Genomic DNA, 22,922 nt, shown 5'->3' with positions numbered 1-22,922 from the left:
AAACAAATCACGTAGAGAATCTACTAAAACACAAACCGGATTTATGAGAAGGATTTATGAGTCTGACCTGTTTGTGCCTGTTTTAGAATGATTATGGATTTTATTACCTTCACACTTGCAAGTATTTTTTCTATGTATTCTTAGTAAACAAAGAGGTATTTCTCAAAGTCAAAGCACTTTGTTCATTTATTTGTTAACCCTAACTTAACCCTAACTTAAATTTAAAGGATAAATTCACTTTTCGTAACATGTTACATGTTACACCCATATATAACATGTTAGAAAAGGACCGGGCCGCCCCCTGCTCTCCCCAATCCCCACCCGGCAGCTTCAATCAGTTACAGTAATCTGTGAATAGGAACATTAATAAGTTCCGATAGCCTTTGCAGCAGTCAACCTATAGCTCTCAATGAACTACCACAGCACTGTTGAGTTCTGTGGTAATTAATTGATTCTTCCTGTCAGTGTGTATCTGCTTGCCAGTACAAGATATGAGCAAACAGATATACTGACAGGTCTGCAGGAGCCCTGAATGGCACCAGCGATCTGTTGATCTCTGGTGCAATGCTTTCCAGGCTCCCAAAACAAAAAATAGCAAATGCATATTATTTTACCTGCAAAAAAATGTGCATTTATTATTTTTTGTTAAAAGGTGAACTTGTCCTTTACTCATAGCCTGAGCTTAACATCTGAACCTAACCCGTAACATAAGCCTAACTACTGACCTAAAACTCATGAATTGTATGCTATGACAGTGATGACTGAAATATTATTGCTGTGACAAATGCTGTTGAAAATGTTTATTGCTGTGCAGTGTATGGAAAGTTACCAAACTGTAACTAGGTGACAACAAGAAGATTCAGCTGGATCTTACAGCTGTAGTCAAATTTCAGTCTGGGAACAAAATCAAGCAGAGAACAGATAGTACCAAGTGTGCAGTCAGAAATCAAGTCAGGAGACAGACCACGTTCATAATCGGGCAGACAACAGCAGTTACCAAATCTGCAGAAAGTAACCAAGGACAAGAGACGGGTCAAGGTCTAGATTGAGCAGATAGCAAGAAGTACCAATCAGCAGACAGCAAGGACAGGAGACAAATCAAGGTCAGGATCGGGTAGATAACAGGAGCTACCAAATCTGAAGACAGTAAGCGAGGACAAGAGACAGGTCAAGGTTGGGATCGGGCAGACAGCAAGAGGTGCCAAATTAGCAGACAGCAGGGACAGGAGACAGATCAAGGTCAGGATCGGGCAGATAACAGGAGCTACCAAATCTGCAGACAGGAGACAGGTCAAGGTTGTGATCGAGCAGACAGCAAGAGGTACCAAATCAGCAGACAGCAAGGACTGGAGAAAGGTCAAGGTCAAGATGGGGCCGACAGCAGGAGGTACAAAATCAGCAGACTGCAAGGACTGGAGACAGGTCAAGGTCAGCATCATGAGAACAGCAGAAAGTACCAAATCAGCAGACAGCAAGCAAGTAGTGTTGACAGTTCAAGGTTAGTATCAGGAGAGCAGCAGAAGATACCAAATCAGCAGGCAGTAAGCATGGTCAGGAGAGCAAGTCGGCAGAAGTTAGAGATACAAAAGCAAATCAAAATCACAAGATAAGGACATGGGTCACAGGAATCCATAAATACCAATCAGTAACAAAGTCATGTTGGGGTTTCAATAGACCAAATAGCACCAAAACGAATGCTGGCCATGCACTCTCACCTTTGCTGATGCTGTGAAGCAAAAATGCATAGAAATGCATGTATGCTTGAGATGAGACCCTAAGTGCTGGGCCTTGTACCATGTTATGTGCTTGTACTGTTTCTCTTACATGGTGACAAAATTGACACTCTTCTGTGGGAAATACTCTGCAGCCTTGATTGGTGCATGGTCAGGAATGGGAAAGGCGAGTAAAGGTGCCAAATGGTGCCTCCTGCACAGTGTAGGTTGTTTGTTTTGTTTTTTTCTTTAGGTTTCCTTTCACTTTAGAAGTGTTATTTGGGCCCAGATGGAATTGTAATTAGTTGCATATTTCATCTGTTTGTACCTTAACTTGCACTAATTAATAAAACTAAGAGAAGCTTACTTTCTTATAGAAGTTATAAACATTTATCAGTTTACTGTATTATCATTATTGTCAATCAATGTAACTTCCATTTAAAAAGCAAATCCATAGTGGTTATATAAAATAGAATCAAAGTAAGGATGTATTGATTTAGGTGGACAAGTTAGAAATACAACGCAATAAACATCCAACATCTGCTAAAATTACATTTACAATTTTTATTGGTTTCTTGGGTAGGTAGTGGACGATACAATAAGAGTAATGGGAACTAAGGCATGCACATGTAGAGGTAGCATTATTGAGCAGGAACAAAACTTATACTGTATCTGAAAATAAGCTCCTAGAATATGTTGTGTAGCCTTGAATGCTCATGCACAGATTACATTTTTCAGGTTACCTGGCTCCCAGGAATCTTCAGAGTGCAGGGATGGTTCCATTTCTACAGAGCTTCCTCTGTAATACAGATACAATATGTAGTAACAAATCCTACACACCAAACCCAGTTACTTCAAGAAGCAGGTAAGATAAGTGTAATCTTCTGAGGTTATTTCTTGAAACCACTGCATGGAATCAAGCTGGCTATACAGTTGCAAGAAAAAGTATGTGAACCCCTTGGGATTATGTGGAGTCTTGCATGAATTGGGCATAAATTGTGTTCTGAATGTCATCTAAGTCACAACAATAGAAGAACACAGTCTACTGAACATAATACTACACAAACATTAGATGTTGCCATGGTTTAATTGCACATAACATGTAAACATTCACAGTGCAGGGAGAAAAAAGTATGTGAGGCCCTAGCTTAATGACTTCTCCCAGAGCTAATTGGAGCCAGGAGTGAGCCAACGTTGACTCCAATCAGTGTGATGATATTGGATGTGTTGCTGACAGCTGTCCTGCCGTTCAGAGCACATTTTATGCCCAATTCATGCAAAACACCATGTAATCCCAAGGGGTTCACACTTTTTCTTGCAACTGTAGCTTTTAGAGATGGATTGTTCAATCATAAGCGAACACGGTGTCATTTAACATACAACCATATGGTAGCTTACATTCTATGGTTTTACAGTTCTGTTGTGGCTTTCATCCACACATGCTTTGCATTCTGAGATCATCTGCCATCTTACAATGTATGTACCAAAACAAGCAACTCATTTTTTTTATCAGATACTGTGGGATAATGTATGGTCAACACCATATATATGCAGCTGGTTTAAAAAATCTGCAACAGGAATGCAGACAGCACACCAAAGGAGAGTTCTAGCTTCCCCTACTCTAAAGTAAAAAAAATGAATTTTGGATAGTGGTAAAACCCAATAGGGTTTCTAACCCTTTTTCACGTTTTCCAAAACTGTCTGGACACATACTAAGCACATTATTTTTTTTTTCAACATTGCTCAGTAACTAATATTTACATGGAGCTTTTGCATTAAATAGTCAGGAAATAGCTTTTATTTGTCCAGTGCTGGATAAAGTACATGTTGTATGTGAATAAGTACTGTCACAGGTAAAATTTGCATTCAGATGCTTTTTGGTCAATATGTCTAAGGGTTTGAACAAGTGGGGAAATCAGCACAGTGTATCTGAGAGCAGTCTGAGACGTTTATGAGATCCTTTTAGTTCCTTCACAAGTGTTTCTTACCTGCCTCAAGCTGTTATAAGATGCTTCTGTATTCCCACTGAATTGCGTTGGAAGGAAAGTGATTTTGATGTTCACAATATACACAAGCCCTATTAATGTAGTTATATGACATATGAGCAAAGAACAACTCAATGTGGCTACTTTTGGGCATAAGTAGCTAGGACTACAGTACGTCATTAAAAATTGATTCAGGAACACAGGTTACGGTCAATAGATGCAAGATTTAGTTACTTTGGTTGTGCATTCATTATCATTATTATTGTTATCATTTAGGTTTTATATAATGCCAATAGTTTGTACGGCACTTTACAAAATAAAGGGAGACAGTGCCGTTACAATACAGGAGGGTTAGGAGGGCCCTGCTTATGAGGACTCATGAGGATTCATGATTATTGCAAAAATGCATTTATTGTGAGGGATGAGTTGACAGAGAAAGTCAAAGTACAGTTTTTAGGTGGAGACAGGATAGGCTTCCCTGAAGAGATTCATTCAAAGTTCGAAGAATGTGGTTGTATTGTTTTGCATAGTGTTGTCAAACTAATGATGTGAACTTGCTCACGGGAAGGGAAAACAAAAAGGTAACAGTGTCAGTTCATTGTTCATTGAGCAGGGTGGGGTGGATAGATGACACCTCTTTGTTCCAGGAGAACAGCAAAGTTGAGAGACAGATATGTTATTGGGCTTACCTGCCAAAGGCTATATACCTGTTCAGCTGGTCTTAAAATCCAGACAGCCCAGTAACATCCTGACTGTTTTGAACTTGACATTGCCTTTAACCACTTGCCTACCAGGCACTTATACCCCCTTCTTTACCAGGCCAATTTTCAGCTTTCAGCGCTGCCGCACTTTGATTGACAATTGCGCGGTCATGCAACATTGTACCCATATGAAATTTTGATAATTTTTTTCTCACAAATAGAGCTTTCTTTTGGTGGTATTTAATCGCCACTGGGCGCTTTACTTTTTGCGCTATAAATACAAAAAGTGCAAAAAATTTGAAAAAAAAAAAGTTTCTTTGTTTCTATTATAAAATTTTTCAAACAGGTAATTTTTCTCCTTCACTGATGTGCGTTGATGAGGCAGCACTGATGGGCACTGATAGGCGGCACTGATGGGCACTGATAGGCAGCACTAAAGGGCACTGATAGGCAGTACTAATGAGGTGGCACGGATAGGCGGCACTAATATGCAGCACTGATAGGTGGCACTGATAGGTGACACTGATGATGGGTACTGATAGACGGCACTGACTGGCATCACTGCTGGGCACTGACTGGCGCCACTGACTGGCACAACCCCTGGGCACTGACTGGTGGCACTGACTGGCAGCACTGGTGGGTGGCACTGGTGGGTGGGCACAGGTGGGTGGGCACAGGTGGGTGGCACTGCTAGGCACAGGTGGGTGGCACTTCTGGGCACAGGTGTGTGACACTGCAGAGTGGCACAGGTGGGTGCACTGCTGGGCACAGGTGGGTGATCTGCTGGGCACAGGTGGGCGGAGCTAGTGGGCACACTGCTGGGCACAGGTGGGCGGAGCTTTCGGGTGGCACTGCTGGGCACCGATCATCAGGGCACTGATCATCAGTGCCCTGATGATCGGTGCCGATCCCCACTCTGACAACTGCCGGTTCTCGGCAGTACTTTCCTCACGATCTGACAGCGTGAGGAAAGTGCAGCCGAGAACCGGCACTTGCATTTTCCTCTGATCAGCGTGTCATTGGACACCGCTGATCAGGTGGTAAAAGGCCGCTGTGATTGGCCTTTTACCACATCACGTGATCAGCTGTGTCCTGGGAGAGCGCGTTCTGGGAGGACGTCATATGACATCCACCCAGAACTGGCCGGCCGCAGTGAAGCCGTCATTCGACTATCTGCGGTCGGCAGGTAGTTAAGCAATACAGTCTGGTTTTAGGTTCACCGTAGCCTATGACTGGAAGGGAAGGGTCAGCGGCATACCGATGAGGTCAGCCATAAGCCTAGTACACAATGTTGGGAAGCATCAGCCAGTTCAATAGAAACCGTCCGACATTCGGCCCGTGTGTACGGCAGCCACTCAGACAGAATGGCGGCTTCTATCAAAGAGGCATAGCCGAAAAAGGTCTGCCAATCTGCTCCTGATCAGTGCTCTCAGCCAATGGCCATCCCCCTGTCAGAACACAATAGCACAGCAGGGGAGATCGCTGTACTAACATCAGATAGTTAGTACAGCGGCTCCTCCTGAACTGTCAGTTTTTTTTTATTCAGCCTGCTGGGTTGAACGAAAGAAAAACTAGTAGTGTGTACTAGGCTCTAGGCTGTATGTTATCCCTCCTGTAAGCATGTTCATAGCATGAAATGACAAAACTGTATAAAGCTATAGTGGCCTGGATTGCCTGTCTGAATGAAACTGCCAAGAGGGTTACAGGTGGCAGATGCCAAGACAGGTTCAAGTACTTTTTCCATGGAAAAAAACATTAAAAGAGTATGTATCTAGACACTAATAAATGTGAACACAAACATAAAACACACCATATGACTTCCTCAGGGCTCTAAGGAAGTCACATGGTACTGTGACGCAACGCGTCAGCCTGACGTAGTGACGCACTTCCGGCATAGCGGCCATCTTGGTACACCTGTTGTACACCCATACATATTCACCTCATCCGAAAGCATGGGGTTCGAGTTGTGATTGCTACTATCTCTATATTAGTAATAAATATACTACACTATGGGAGCATGTGTTTTATGTTCCAAATGAGATATTGGCGCTGCACTTGATCTTACCTGGAGAGGAGCCATTAGTGGAGTGCTGACCCCTGGAGGGAGATTTGTGTGCGGTGGGAGCGGTTCTTTGGAGTGACAGCAGACTTGGAGGATCTGTGAGAGGGATCCCAAAAAGCGCTTTGACCCGCAAGGGTCGAAGTTATAAGGTGAGAGGCTTATCCAGTCGGTGGTCGGATTGTCTTCTGTCAACAACCAAATCCACTTTCACACAATTACCAGCACGAGTGTTATCGATATTTTTTCATCTGAGAGTTGTCATCTGCATATATTGGACTTTATGAGCACTGAATAGACATTTTTGTGTGCGGTTGCACTGTATTAAGTTCACGTATATGCACATTTGATCTTATCTATTGTGTTTTCACTGAATGGGGTATGTATAGATATATCTGTGTGTATTTGTACAAGTTTTTTCATTTTTGTATTTTTATGCACATATTTTTGAGGGTTGCATTTAATACGCATTATTAGTAGCTGTAATCAGTATCAATCACCATCACCATCACTGTTGGAGTGTTTTATGTTTGTGCTCACATTTATTAGTGTCTATAAAGATATATCTTTTTTTTTTTTGCATGATATCACTTTGTTATCAGTTAATTTGTTTGATTTTTCACTTATTGATACACTATTTGACACTTATATGTATATGGATAGACGCACGTATTTTTAGCGTTTAGTGTTAGTAGAGCTACATTTTTCCATTTATATGTTCATGTTAAACATTGGTATATGATTTAATGTTAGCAGCTTCTCTTGGTTAGATATAGTCAGACATTGTTGAGCGCAGGAGGTTCACACCATTATTGCAAAAGAGTATGTACACCTTTAATTGAAAAGTTGGGGGTCTGCTTTAATCTGTCCCTCAGAAAGCTAATAGTTAAATATTTTATATATGTAAACTCTCCAAAACTTAGTAAATACATGGTGATCCTTCCAGATTCAGAGATATCACCTTCCTATTTATTTCTGACCATGCTGTGCACAGAAGCAGCAATGTCCTAGCATGATCAGTTTGCATCTTTTCTTCCTGCTTGGGAAATACAAGATGCTATAGTCTGTACTCTAGTAGTCTGATTACTGCTGATATGTCTCACCCCAGCCCTGAACAACCAGCATTGCTGTAGGCAGGGAGTGTCAAGTGATATATACCATCCCTGTATCCATGTGTACAGCCTAAGAGTTTGTGAGCCTCTGCCTACCACCCTCGGAGCTGGGGAGAAAAAAGGAGATCAAGTGGTGGAGGATAAAGCAAGAAAAAAAGTATTAAAAAAAACAGTTTTATTGTTTTCTCCTACAAAGCATTTTTGCGAATCATGTGCACTTTGTGTAGCTGCTAATACTATTGTATGATATACTTTACAGTGCCACCAATATTTTTTTACATCAATCATTCTAAAATATCAAGTTTACCATGGCTCTAATTTTATTTTTTATTTTTTTGTTACTTACCATTATTTTAAGCTTTCTTATTTGTCCAGTGCATGCTCCCTATTCCCAGTTACTAGGGTAGAGCAAGCAGTGCCATTATTTCTGGTGACATGCTCCGCTCTATGCGCACTACAATTCCCATGGAACTGAATATGTCTGCACAAAGAGGCGTAGTCCATTTTAGGGGTGAGCAGGAAAGGGTGGCTACATTCACATACACAAGTGGGACATGGAAAACAAAGGTAGCCACGCTAGAACAGAAAGTCCGAGAACAGCAAAAAAAAGCTTGAGATGGAACAAAGGAAACGAGATAGAAGGTACATTCTAGTTATATTTAGACATATTGCATTTATTTTATTTGATAAAAAAATATGACTTTAGTGACACTTTAATGATGTTTTAATGAATATTTACCTGGGATAAATTATGTTTTTTTTTTTGTTTGCTTTCATTACCACAGGTTAAAAAAACGGTTTGCTGATTCAGGTGGGGGTTCAGAATTCCAGGCGAGAAGTTCCACTGGTCAGACAGCAAGCTCATGTATGTTATTCGTGTTCTGATTTTATGGAACCAGCCATGCTTCACACCCTTAGTTCCCATTATTCACAAACAAAATCCATCACACTTACTGACAAATAAAAAGCTTGTTTTTCCAACAAAAATCTGATACTAGTTTGTATTTCTCAGATGTGCTTTTTTAAGCATGAGTGATCACACCAAACACATTTCTTGTATTTTTAATACTATTATTTTAAATAAACCATTAGGCATCACAGAACAGAGCATTAAGCAAACAAACTTTAACAGTAAAGGAAAATAATGCAATTATCCTATTCAGAAGTTTGCACACCCTTAGTTCTTAGTATTGTGTATCCTTTAGCATCAATAATGCTTTGCAGTCTTTATTGATAGTTATGAATGCGGCCCTTTATTTTTCCATGTGGTAAAGCTGCCCATTCTTCTTGGCAAAAAGCATCCAAATTCTGTAAATTCATTGGCTGATTTTGCTCATACTCAAAGTTACTCACAGACTTTGATCAGGTCAGGAGAGTGTGATGGCCACTCCAGATCCCTACATTTGTTTTGCTAGAGCCACTGAAGTTTCAACATGGCCTTATGTTTCAGATCATGTTAGACAGTCTAAGTACACCCCATGCACAACCTGCAGGCTGATTAAAGCAAATAATTCTCCAATATTTCCTGAAAGAATGCATTCATCTTGACATCAATTTTGAGTGAAAATCCTGTACTGTTGTACTGCACATCTCCAAAACAACCAGTATCTATCTTCATGCTGCACACCTCCAAAATAACCGAGATCTATCTTCATACTGCATAGTAGGGATGATTTGCTTCCCTTCATAAGCCTTGTTGAGTCTTCTACAAACATATTATTTATGGTTCTACCCAAAAAGTTCAGTTTTGGTCTCATCACGTCATATGTTTTTGCTTCAGATTTGAAGCTGCTCTAGATGCTGATTGGGGTATTGTAAGTTGGCTGTTTTGTGGCATTAGTTCAGCAAAAAAGGCAAAAAAATGTACTAATTCTGCCAGGGTCTTGTAAACTTGTGGGCACAGCTGTATGTCATATGCCTACACAAATGTAGCCTCTAAAGTCTGTCAGTTTATTTCAATACCATTGTAGTTACCTTTTAAGTCTCGGTTTAATAATTATTTTTGTAGCCCGCAACATAGAAACCTAAGGCTTCATTCACATGGGCACTGAGGCCTGTAGACCTTGAATAGGTTGTGTGTTAAGATGCCAGATGCTGTGTGCAGAAATCCATGTATGTGTATAGGGATGCAGCCCCTGCACGGACACTGCTGTTTGTCCCAAACTGACGGCCAGACAGTGTGAATTTGGGGCTGCGCACCTATGCCCCTTTTAAATTGGGATAAGCATCTGTGTTCATGCAGCTGCTGCGTCCCCATTCATTTACATGGTTTTCCTGCACACAACACCTAGCCGCATAAACAAAAAGGCCCATGTGTGGTCTACTGCCCTTAGCACCTGTGTGAATGAGGCCTAATTTTACATAAAACAGAACTGCTTACCAATAGCCAATGTAAAAAAAATCTAAAAAAAACTGCAGTTAGAGCATTACAATGGTACCTTAATAACATAATATCCTACAATGTCAGTGCTACTGATTAGAATCTTACAGGAGACCCACATTGTTTTCTTATTTCTTGTTTTAGGGGATAGAACAATAGCAGACAACTGGACAGCTGCTGTAGAAATAATGAATACAGGAAAGGTATGTGGACTGCCAATAATTAAACTGTATCATCATTGTGGGAACAATGCAGCAGATTAATAGCCGAAGACCTCAAGGCTAAAGCAGTGTTTCTGGTTGAATTTAAACCTGTTTTTAAAATACTATATTTTTGCTGATACTTAGTTTTAAATCTTTTTCTGTGTACCTTCAATACTAGTACAATCAATGCTGTATTTTTACATAGTCAATATATCACCTGGGTCATCAGGACTGCCAGGGGTATGTCGCTGACAGTCAACATACTGGGGTTGATTTACTAAAACTGGAGATTGCACAGTCTCGTGCAGCTGTGCATAGAAACCAACCAGCTTCGAGTTTTGTTTTGTCAAAGCTTAATGAACAAGCTAAAGTTAGAAGCTGATTGGCTACCATGTACAGCTGCACCAGATATTGCACTCTCCAGTTTTATTAAATCAACCCCATTGTGTTCACTTGTATGTAAAAGTTTGTCAACCTGCCCACCAGTGCTGGGTCCCAGCAGGGCCAACAACTACAAGCCGATTGCAGAAAATGAGAGAGGGTGGGTACAAGACCAATCACCTTGCACAAAGAGAGAGCAGTTCAACTGGGTTTTATTGCATGCAAAATACTGATGCCTTTTCCTTCTTTAATTTGAAAATTGTGAAAGACTTGAGCAGAACTTTCTATCTTTCTAATCTATTTTTTTGTATTTTAGTGGGGTAAAGTTCTTACACATCTGTATGTAGGCCCTTTATAGAGATCATCATGGAATTGGAGTATAAGACACTGCATCAAGGTTCCCTAAATAACACTTTAATTTTAATTTTTCTCTAGACAGTGATGCAGGACATCAGTTCAGGGGATTTGAAAGGAGCATTGTGCAGTACCATTACTCTATACCCTACACAACTAGGTCTACAGCAGTTTTGTCAGTCTAATAAAACACTGGCCAGCTTTGTAATGGGAGCACTTCTTTCACAGGTAAGACATGCATACTGTATATTACAAGTAAGTGCTCTAACATGCATATTCAAACAAAAAAAAAGCAGGATTAGCCCTGTTGAATCTATGTGACAGCAATTTGTTCCAGGTCAGACAATTCTCACTTTTAAATAGAAAATTAAAACTATCTCCTCAATTGTCTGGAGCACACATAGCTAAGGCTCAACAAGAGCAACCTAACCTGAATGGAACCTGAATTTTCTGATGTGGAATGAAGTGTATACTTTTAATATCAAATGTTGGTTTTGTGTTGTTCAGAGTTTTGCTCCCACCTATGTGCACCTTTTCATTGCAAATTATTAGCAACAATTAAGCTCCACCAATAGCTTCCTAGTGAATTACAATGGTAAGTAAGCAGAGTCTCACTGTTCATTTAGGTTGTAAAGCAGTCCACAGCCATAACAAAGTCTTCCCTAGCCATCATACAGTAGAGCCAGACTGCTGCTTTCCATGTGAAAGCAATGAACCTCTATGCTGTGGTCCCACATTGCCTCTTGTGAGTCAGAGACTGAACCCTTCACTCAGCAAGGAGCATGAGCTTTCAGCAACTGGCATTAAAGTGTATGTAAAGCCAAAACTATTTAATTTATTTTTTGTTTTGTTTTCAATAAAATGTGCAAGCAACTTTTTTTTCAGGTTTGTTCTAATGTCTGTGCCATCTTTTGGGAGATTTATCCCCTCTATTGGTCCTGTTAGCCATTGTCACTTGGTACAAGAGTGAAAACAAATCCAAAGCTTTTGAGAGTAAAAGGAACAGGACTTAAGGGTAAATCATCCAGCTGGGACACTTGTTCTCATTGCTACAGTTTAAAAGAGGATATCCTCTCTTTTTACTTCCTGCTCTGTCTCTGGGACAGGAAATGAAGGAGAATTTCCCTGAAGGGACACAGACAGCAATAATAAACCTGTTAGGGATCAAGCCCCTTTCAATACTTAGTCCAAATCTAAAAAAAAAAGCTTTACATATGATTTAATTTACTCCCTCTGGTGACATTTTATTTCAAAGGCATCATTTCAGACCTTATGTATGAAAATTGAGTAACAGGAAACCCAAAGAATCCAATCACGTTAAAGCTATTCTGCTGCTATACAAAACCAAGCTTTAAGCAACACAAATAGTTTTCTTCAAGATACCTTCTGAGTTTACAATACACCAATGATTTGTTTCAACCACTTGTCCCTCTGTCACTATACCATTCACCATCTTTAGGCTTTTATCATCAAATATACTTACCGCACATAGAAACGCAGGTCCTCATTTTTCTATGTGTGTAATTCAAAAGCCACAAGGACAATAAAGCTATAAATATCTCTAAACAACAATTGAAAGAAGGCAGAAGTCCTGCATTGTCAAGTGGGAGGATCATCATATATTCCTGAGAAGGGGCACTGTCAGGGGAAAGAGCTCCCAGTCTGAGTGAGTGCCTTGGTAGTTAAGTGTAGACTAATCCATCCTTATTTTCGACTGAGAAATTCTTCTATATGTGCAAATTCATGATATGACATCATTGTTTTGTTTCTTTTTTTTGCTATGAAGGCAAGCAACACATCATCTGTGCAGATCCTTCCATTAGTAATTAATATCTCCACAAATGTGCAAGTGTTACAAAGTAGAACAGAGCTATGGAATTTTCTGCTGATGCTACCAGAATATTTAAGAAACCCACAAAGGTATGTTTGAATGGGGGTGTGCTGGCAACACAGCCTGATATCACTCAGTTAAAAAAGGGTAACCTCTTAGTTTGATATGAAGCATATTTTATAGTTCTGTATGCTTTGAGGTTAGGAGTTTCCCTTTGCATCATTGCATTCTGAGATTGAATGAATCTGTGAGCAGCATAGTGTAATGATATAATCAACATTCCCCTTAATGACACTTTAATTCCGGAGATTTCAAAGGCATGCCTTCAAGGTTCAAGCATCCCCCAAAAACCGAAAAATAAACAGATTCTTGCTCTTTGGGGACCCTTGGGAAAAGAAGATGCCTTAGCCCATCTAACTGTGCTGATTTGTGCAGTTGCTTTCCCCTCAACCATCTCTAGTCTCACTATATTTTAAGATATATTTCTGAAAACTAGAGAGAAGAAATGTACATTACATTAATGAACATGTTACTGTCCAAATGAGCATAGGAAAATAATAACTGGGATCTGATTAGTTAGCAATGTCCTTTGCTTATCCTTGGAAAATTTGGCACATACATACTGAAAGAGTCTTTTCTTGTTTGCTGGGCTTGGAATTATTAACAATCTACTAATACACTGCCTAATTGTCTCTAGATATGCACATACTGGTTCAAAAGTTAGAAACTCCGAGTAATGTATTGCCTATGTTACCAATGGCCTCTATGAGAAATATTGTATTAATAAATCAAATATGCAAATAGAAAAAAGAAAATGCCTAGGCATCCTTTGGGTATCTCTGTTTTTCTGACGGGTTATCATAAACAACTTCTTGTACAATGAAATTGCATTAAGTCACTTTAATCATGCAAGGATGACCACAAGAGACTGCTTAATGAGCCATTGTTATTTTCCCTACTTGTTTGGGATGCCTAAACAAAACATGCTGACAAAGCTGCTTCTTGAAGTACTGTATTTTCCCTGCTCCTTTTTTTCATATAAATAAGAGCTAAAATATGAAATTATAAAACAGAAGCAATTTTAACTTGGTAGACATTAGCAGAAGGTGCTGCCCTAAGCTGTCCATAGATGGCTCAAATTTAGGATAATTTCTGGCAAATCAGCTGAAATTTGAGCTGCAGGTGGCTCTGTTAAGCTGGGTGGAAAATTGGTGGCCAAACCATTACTGCATCCAAACAGATGCAGTCATTGTTCTTGTATTCACATACCTGCAGGTGCTGACTGTCTGAATACAACAGCAAGGGAAATGCCTCCATCCTCGCTAAACAGACTGGATGGAGGAATATATTAGATTTCTCAATCAGCCTTATTCGCAAATTTAAACTTACAGTACCTATAGATATAAAAAGATTGTCACCTGATTTGGACAATAATCCATATGCCTTTGGGGACCTATCAATGTTGCGGAAATAGTTGATAAATTGGATTGAATTTCCATTGTTTTACTAAGATAAGGTTATTGTGGTTTTAGGGGCAGTAATATTTACTCAGTATTAGCTTCAATGTTCATGTACCAATTTTTTTGAAACAAAACAATTGCTCCGAGTTTATATCTTACTGGCATCTTCACTTCAGCTTTTTTATTAAATTCAGAATGAGGGTTGTAAACAATGAATGGTTGAAATCTGTCCTATGAAATGTCACTTTCTTAACCGCTTCCCCTTGGCCCTATAGCAGAAATACTGCGACAGGGCAGCAGGGGTGCACTGCCTACCCGTGGCCTCGGCTGTCAACCATCGGGTCCCAGACGGTGTTTACTCACTGGCACCCAGTGATCGCAGAGTATCTCCGATGGGGAGAGACCTGTATGTAAACAATACAGATCTCTCCCCTGTCAGCTCCTGCACACTGCTTTGTATGGCTCTGCATAGCAGAGCCATACAAAGCAGTGTGCTTACAGAGTAAAACAGCACACAGTTAACCCTGTGATTGTCCTACATGTTAACCCCTTCCTGCCCAGTGCCATTAGTACAGTGTCAGTGCTTTTTATTAGCACCGATCACTGTATTGGTGTCACTGGGCATGTCAGTGATACCAAATCAGTTCCCCCAGTGTCAGAATGCCCGCCACAGTCCTGCTATAAGTCACTGATTGCCTCCATTACTAGTAAAAAAAAAAGAATAATGCACAGGTGATCAAATACCACCAAAAGAAAGCTCTATTTGTGAGAAAAAAAGGACGTAAATTTAATTTAGGTGCAGTGTTGCATGACCGCGCAGTTGTCAGTTAAAGTAACGCAGCTCTGTAACGCAAAAAAAAATGGCCTGGTCAGGAAGGGGGGTAAATCCTCTGGAGGGCAAGTGGTTAAACATAAATCATATTGGCATTGCTGCAAAATCCACCTGCTTAGTCACAGACACTGAAAGCCAAATTACATAGTGTAGCGGTAGTAGGTTTTCAATTTATTAGATTACATAATTGTTGGCAATAAATAATGACGACTAAGCTGCAATTATTGTTCATCTGTTACTTAAGATATTGCCAAATGCTTCAAAGCAATTACAACTCGTAGATATTTATAAAAATGTATATTTGCATTGCAATATCCTCTACAATATGCAGGATGTGGATATTTAAAGCGTTTCCTCTTACACTGGGACCTCGCATGCAATAATTAATTTTAATGCTCTTGTGCAATATCTAACTCAGCTATGGCATACCTCATTTCTGAGCAGTATTAACTTGCATGTCTCTGCTTCAAGGAGCTCCTAGATTGCCATACTTATTATGTAACATAACATTCTTTCTTTTTAAAATAAATTTCATTAGTTACATAAAAGCATATATGTAACAGTAAATATCAGTTCAGTGAAATTGGTTACATGGAGAAAATTAAAAGATCATTAGAACAAGATTAGACAAAGACAAAAGAGTATTCACAAGGTGGGAAAGGGGTCAGAACACAATAGCCTCAAGAAAATGTCTCAAATGTGTCAGCTTCTGTATGGTGGTGAGCTAGTACTGGTAAGAGGGGAAAGTAAGCCTGTCTATTTGATTAATTTGTGATGGAGTTGATTCAGAGTGTAAAATAAAATTGAATCCAATAAGGTCTGTAGGTTGGCAGATTGTAGGATATGCATATAAAATGATGTTTGTTCATATTTCCATGAAGCAAAATGATAGATTCCCTATTCTTAGGTCTTTTCGAAGGTGAGCTTTGTACTCATTTTGTACCTCCTATATACAAACATTTTGTTTTTGGGACATAAATTTCGACTGGTATTGTGAATAGTAGGATTACACAGGTCTGTGACTAAAAAGCTGTTTGATTATTTTCATCTAATTCCCATATATTTTGGTGTGCTGAAAACAAATAAAATATTCAAAAAACTCCTAGACGTCATGATTTGCCACAAAATGCAAAATTGTCTTCAAATTTATAAAAAGTTTTAATTTTTGGTTTTTTTTATATTTTGGGTTTTTAACCAAATTTAAAGTCCAAATTACTATTAATTAATTCACATAAGTGCATTTAAGATCTAAAATGCCAAAAAAAAACCTTAAAGGGGTTGTCCGAGTTATGTAAAAAAAAATATAGCACTGTAAATCTGATGGTCAGCAATATATACATAAGCTAAGCAAGTTTTAGGGAAAACAATTCTATTTCCTCATTTCCCTAGTTCTCTTCTGGCCCTTTGTTGTTATTTGCAGGTAAACAATCTCTGCCCCTCCCCCCCTGCAAAGGGGGTGAATACAAGTGCTACTCTGAGTGACATGTCTGACTACTGGGATACTAAGCAGCATGCTGTATGTGTAAGCCTCAGCCCTGAGTCTGTGCTTCTAATGGTAGAAAGGATTAATCTTTCCTGAAGAATCCAGTGGGTGGGATACCAAATACCTTTGTTTTCTGTGTCTATGGGACAGTCAAGACTGACAAAATCACTGGACCAAGAAGAGTTGGCAGCTGAGGGTGCTAACAGTCGGTGAAAAAAATGTCTTCCGAGAAACTTTGGTACCTTCCCATAAAGTTCTTCTACCACCTCTCCACATAAAATTGGGATTGATGAAGCAATTTGTAAAATTACTTCCAAGAGATGGAGAATGCTTCAAATACTTGGTCACCAAGTTTCCAGGCCTGTCGGAGGCAAAATTGAAGGAAGGTGTGTTCGTCGGACCAGACATTAGTTGATCAAGAGTTTGTAAATACCATGACGGATCCTCAAAAAGAAGGGTGGATTGCATTTAAAGAAGTCATACAGAAATTTTTAGGCAATAACAAAGATCCTTGCTACAAAAAGATCATCGGATGAATGCTGAAAGCATTTCAAGCTTTAGGTTGCCTGATTAGTTTGAAAGTGCATTTCCTCCAGTCCCACCTTGACTACTTTCCTGAAAATTTGGGAGCTGTGAGTGAGGAACAAGGTGAACGATTCCACCAAGACATTAAAGAGATGTAAAGGAGATACCAGGAAAAATAGAGCATTACATTGATGGCAGACTACTGTTGGATGCTTCAGAGAGACATTCCAGATTCTAATCTCACAAGCGTAAATGCACCAAGAGGAGCCTCACAGGGAAGAAGAATCGAGTTTAGTGTGTGTAGGTGAGCTCATTTCAGTTCAAAAAAGGATTTTCATGAAAAAATTTTAATAAAACTTTAATTTTATAAGTCTATTTCCATTTATTTTGAGGTATTGCCTTATTTAACGTAGTTACCTATATTGTCAGGAAACGTGATGTCCTATGACAAAATGGAGGTCATTCTCGGATTCAGCGCACCAAAAAACATAAAGATTACATGGAATAACCAAAACAGCTCTTGAAAAAAATGTTTTTGCAGACCTGTGTGTTATTTGTATTTGTTATGTAGGGAGTCCCAAATGTTCACTGTTGAAGTGGAAAGAGAAACCTTGTTTCTATGGCATGATCCTGAGACGTTCTCTCTGTCATTATCTGTAGCTTATAAAAATAGGTGAGGTCAGGTAACAGGATTGCAAGTACGGTCCTAAGGTCCTTCACATAAGACATTGGGGTTGATTTACTAAAACTGAAGAGTACAAAATCTGGTGTAGCTGTGCTTGGTAGTCAATCAGCTTCTCAATTAGGCTTTGACTGAAAAACCTGGAAGCTGATTGGTTTCTGTGCAGAGCTGCACCGGAATTTGCACTCTACAGTTTTAATAACTCAACACCATTGTTTTCACATGCAGCTGATGGAAGAACTCTTTTGGAGAAACTATAATGGCCTTATATTTAAAGACCATCCTAAATTAAGTTGAAATCAATAAAGTATTTACTAAAGATAAAATTTTAATAAGGAAATAGAGCAGCTGAAATTGCAGGTGCTTTTTCCAGGGTGGTGACTCCCCAAGTGAAGCAAAACAAAGATAAAAACCTTGAAATACACAGTCTTAAAAATATGTCAGTAGTACTTTTCCATGTTTCTAGCTTGATGAGCTCCTCTTAAAATAATTGTACTAAATCTTTGGTGCTACTTCTCCTTTTTATTGGTGGTTATAACTAAATCAGTCCATTTTGCTTTTTGGACCTTTTTATGTGGAATGACTAATGCACTTTTACGCTTTATAATCTAGTAAATATTATTAATAATTTTCATACAAACTTTATAAGTGAACCTAAAATTGAAAGAAGTACTCTGGAGGCCACTAACTAGGAATGCAGCAACCTCAAAAGTCATTTTTGGCATTACAATTGTTTTACTTTTTTAAAGTCCTATCTCTATAATCTACTCTGAATATGTTAAAGGATGTGAATTTATTTATTAATTGACTGTTTATTTTCAGTTTTGCATATTCTGAAGAGTTCGTCCTCAATTTTTCAACAATTCCTCAGGAACTTTCCTACATACAACCCTGTTTAAAGAGCATACTTAAAATTATTAATCCAGGTAAAATATATTCTGTCCTAGATAAAAAAGCATTGTGACATGGGATCTCAGCTGTTCTTGGCAAAATATATTTATAAGTATTTAAGTATTTGGCCATAATACCAGATCAGTATAATTTCATATATTTCTTGCTTAAAGCTGTATTATTCTCATTCACAAACATTTATTATATTGCAGCTTACTAATTCTTAGATGTGATGGTTGAATAGATTTATATTTTAGGTTTTCTTTCTTCTACTTTCATTTGGTGATACAGCCAGTATGTCTGTTGTTATTCTAAAGAACAAGAACTCTTGCAGTTACAGGGATGGGACAACCCATTTACCACTGACAGGAGTGCTTACAATGATCAGCTTTTATTTATTCATGTAAGACCTTTATCCCAAAAGATGAAAAACCGTTTGCTGTAATTGATTGTAAAGTGTGAGCTGGAGTTTGACATCAATTTGTTAGCGTATTTAAATCTCCTAGAACGTTTAACACCCCCCCCCCCCAAGATTGACAGTGCTGCTGTCTGCTGTGCCCCTATGCTCATTCACCAAGAGTGGGGACACTCTAAAAGGTGTGTTACTGGCCAAATCACAGACAAAAACAGAAAAGAAAGCCTAGAAAAGAAAATGAATGCAGCCACCACATCTAATGATTTGTAAGCAGCAATATATTACATTTTTGGTTTTGGGTTTAATACCGCTGAAAATTCTAGAGCCCATGAGCAAATTCATTTTTCTCTGAAACTAATATTTAATTGGCAAACACATTAAGAATAAACTGAAAGAAGTAAGCCTGTACGGCAACAAAGGGGTCTACATTTGAACAACCCTGGAATGACTGCTGTACAATTTAGTAAAACAGTGTAGATTGCAAAACTATATTCCAATAGCAGCCATTCAGAGTATTTTTGGCTATGTGCTAATATGAGTGAAAGCACTTTGTTTCTTGTTGTGTTTGACAAATAAACCCAATAGGGTAATTTTAAGCAATGCTTTTGTTTTTAAGGTGTCCATAGAGATCAGGTAATTATTGAACCATCCACTTAAATTTGTGCACCCCCATACCTCAGCAGAAGCACATTTATGAGCTTCTTAGGCACTGCTAAGCTCCTTTAGTGATCAGATCTTTTGATGATGTCTAAAGCTGACCATAGATAGTTGGCATCTTCAACAGCCAGTGCAACCCCAAAGACATATAGTTGTTTGATCAAGTCAGGAGACTGTGGCCTAGTGTCTATGGACACATTAAAGCTAACCTTTTCTTTGTTCATACTAGCAAACGTTTGCTTCATAAGAGGCGCCATATGCAACCAAGGCTTACAATTTTCTGTGTTCCCTTGATCCACCAGCAGAATACTTGATAAATATTGTAGTTTTAATTTTCTGATACGAAAAACATACACAGAGTAATACATGCTGGCATATGGGATGGTATTTGGGTCTAGTGATTGACTGCTAAGGTGCCGAGTGTTAATTTGTGTATACAGTGGGGATCGAAAGTTTGGGCACCCCAGCTAAAAATTTGTATTAATGTGCATAAAGAAGCCAAGGAAAGATGGAAAAATCTCCAAAAGGCATCAAATTACAGATTAGACATTCTTATAATATGTCAACAAAAGTTAGATTTTTTTCATCATTTACACTTTCAAAATAACAGAAAACAAAAAAATGGCGTCTGCAAAAGTTTGGGCACCCTGCAGAATTTATAGCATGCACTGCCCCCTTTGCAAAGCTGAGACCTGCCAGTGTCATGGATTGTTCTCAATCATCGTCTGGGAAGACCAGGTGACGTCAATCTCAAAGGTTTTAAATAGAGATGAGCGAATCGAACTTGGCGAAGTGGAATTCGTTTCGAATATCAGGAAAAATTCGATTCGCATCGAATCCGAATTTTAGCAAACTTCGGGTGCACGAATCGAATTTTCCCGATCAGCCGGCAAAAGTGTCACTGCAGAGAGCTCCGCTATTTCTGACAGTTCTGACAGTTCATTTACAGCGGTTGAAACATTGTATCTATTTGTTTCCATTTAGGATACAGATGTTTTTATTCGGAAATAAATAGATACAATGTTTCAACCGCTGTAAATGTGAAGGAACTGTCAGAGAACTGTCAGAAATAGCGGAGCTCTCTGCAGATACACTTTTTGCTGTACTGGAATTCTTCTTCTTTTCATTCTTCTTCTTCTTTTCATTCTTCTTCTTCTTTTCATTCTTCTTTTCATTCTTCTTCTTCTTCTTTTCATTCTTCTTCTTCTTCTTTTCATTCTTCTTTTCATTCTTCTTCTTTTCATTCTTCTTCTTCTTCTTTTCATTCTTCTTCTTTTCATTCTTCTTCTTCTTCTTTTCATTCTTCTTCTTCATTCTTCTTCTTCTTCTTTTCATTCTTCTTTTCATTCTTCTTCTTCTTCTTTTCATTCTTCTTCTTCTTCTTTTCATTCTTCTTCTCATTCTTCTTTTCATTCTTCTTCTTCTTCTTCTTTTCATTCTTCTTCTTCTTCTTTTCATTCTTCTTTTCATTCTTCTTCTTCTTTTCATTCTTCTTCTTCTTCTTTTCATTCTTCTTCTTCTTCTTTTCATTCTTCTTTTTTTATTCTTCTTTTCATTCTTCTTTTCATTCTTCTTCTCATTCTTCTTTTCATTCTTCTTCTTCTTCTTTTCATTCTTCTTTTCATTCTTCTCATTCTTCTTTTCATTCTTCTTCTCATTCTTCTTTTCATTCTTCTTCTTCTTCTTTTCATTCTTCTTTTCATTCTTCTTCTTCTTCTTTTCATTCTTCTTCTTCTTTTCATTCTTCTTTTCATTCTTCTTCTTCTTCTTTTCATTCTTCTTCTTCTTCTTTTCATTCTTCTTTTCATTCTTCTTCTTCTTCTTTTCATTCTTCTTTTCATTCTTCTTCTTCTTCTTTTCATTCTTCTTCTTCTTCTTTTCATTCTTCTTTTCATTCTTCTTCTTCTTTTCATTCTTCTTTTCATTCTTCTTTTCATTCTTCTTCTTCTTCTTTTCATTCTTCTTCTTCTTCTTCTTTTCATTCTTCTCCTTCTTCTTTTCATTCTTCTTTTCATTCTTCTCATTCTTCTTTTCATTCTTCTTCTCATTCTTCTTTTCATTCTTCTTCTTCTTTTCATTCTTCTTTTCATTCTTCTCATTCTTCTTTTCATTCTTCTTTTCATTCTTCTTCTCATTCTTCTTTTCATTCTTCTTCTTTTCATTCTTCTTCTTCTTCTTTTCATTCTTCTTCTTTTCATTCTTCTTTTCATTCTTCTTCTTTTCATTCTTCTTTTCATTCTTCTCATTCTTCTTTTCATTCTTCTTTTCATTCTTCTTTTCATTCTTCTTCTTTTTCTTTTCATTCTTCTTTTCATTATTCTCATTCTTCTTTTCATTCTTCTTTTCATTCTTCTTTTCATTCTTCTTCTCATTCTTCTTTTCATTCTTCTTCTTCTTCTTTTCATTCTTCTTCTTCTTCTTTTCATTCTTCTTTTCATTCTTCTTCTTCTTCTTTTCATTCTTCTTCTTCTTCTTTTCATTCTTCTTTTCATTCTTCTCATTCTTCTTTTCATTCTTCTTCTTTTTCTTTTCATTCTTCTTTTCATTATTCTCATTCTTCTTTTCATTCTTCTTTTCATTCTTCTTCTCATTCTTCTTTTCATTCTTCTTCTTCTTCTTTTCATTCTTCTTCTTTTCATTCTTCTTTTCATTCTTCTTCTTCTTCTTTTCATTCTTCTTTTCATTCTTCTTCTTCTTCTTCTTCTTCGTCGTCGTGCCCCGTGACTGCCCAAATGAGTGAAGTGTGCGGTGATTCTAAGATCGACGGCACTCATCTGCATGTCATACTGACTGACAGTATTATTTCTCTTCCCCAGCAGACTCCAAGGGCATTTAAATTAAAGGTACAGTGTTCTGTACTAATATAAAGGCTCTCTGAAGCCTAGAAACCCTTTTAATAAGTTAAATTTGCGGCGAATAAATTCGCATCAAATCGAATTTCTGCCGCTAATTCGGCGAATCAGCCGAATCGAATTTTTGAATAATTCGCTCATCTCTAGTTTTAAATGCCCAGACTCATCTGACCTTGCCCCAACAATCAGCACCATGGGTTCTTCTAAGCAATTGTCTAGAAAACTGAAACTGAAAATAGTTGACACTCACAAAGCTGGAGAAGGCTATAAGAAGATAGCAAAGCGTTTTCAGATGTCAATATCCTCTGTTCGGAATGTAATTAAGAAATGGCAGTCATCAGGAACAGTGGAAGTTAAAGCAAGATCTGGAAGACCAAGAAAAATATCAGACAGTACAGCTCACAGGA

The 22,922-nt window shown here is 38.3% G+C and overlaps 1 protein-coding gene across 1 annotated transcript in view; it reads left to right on the top strand.

The window, feature by feature from the left end:
* The first annotated feature begins 1,368 nt into the window (after window positions 1-1,368).
* ABCA12 (ATP binding cassette subfamily A member 12) overlaps window positions 1,369-22,922 on the top strand; it is a 177,528-nt gene continuing 155,974 nt past the window's right edge. The window contains exons 1-5 of the mRNA XM_089672635.1: window positions 1,369-1,498; window positions 10,094-10,152; window positions 10,969-11,115; window positions 12,674-12,807; window positions 18,523-18,626. Coding sequence (XP_089528761.1) covers window positions 1,369-1,498; window positions 10,094-10,152; window positions 10,969-11,115; window positions 12,674-12,807; window positions 18,523-18,626 — 574 coding nt within the window. The remainder of the gene's footprint in view (window positions 1,499-10,093; window positions 10,153-10,968; window positions 11,116-12,673; window positions 12,808-18,522; window positions 18,627-22,922) is intronic.

This window comes from Staurois parvus, unplaced genomic scaffold, assembly GCF_062004578.1.
Source record: "Staurois parvus isolate SC_StPar_1 unplaced genomic scaffold, SC_StPar_1.0 ptg000011l, whole genome shotgun sequence".
Taxonomy (NCBI): domain Eukaryota; kingdom Metazoa; phylum Chordata; class Amphibia; order Anura; family Ranidae; genus Staurois; species Staurois parvus.
This window is presented reverse-complemented; position numbering and strand designations above follow the sequence as displayed.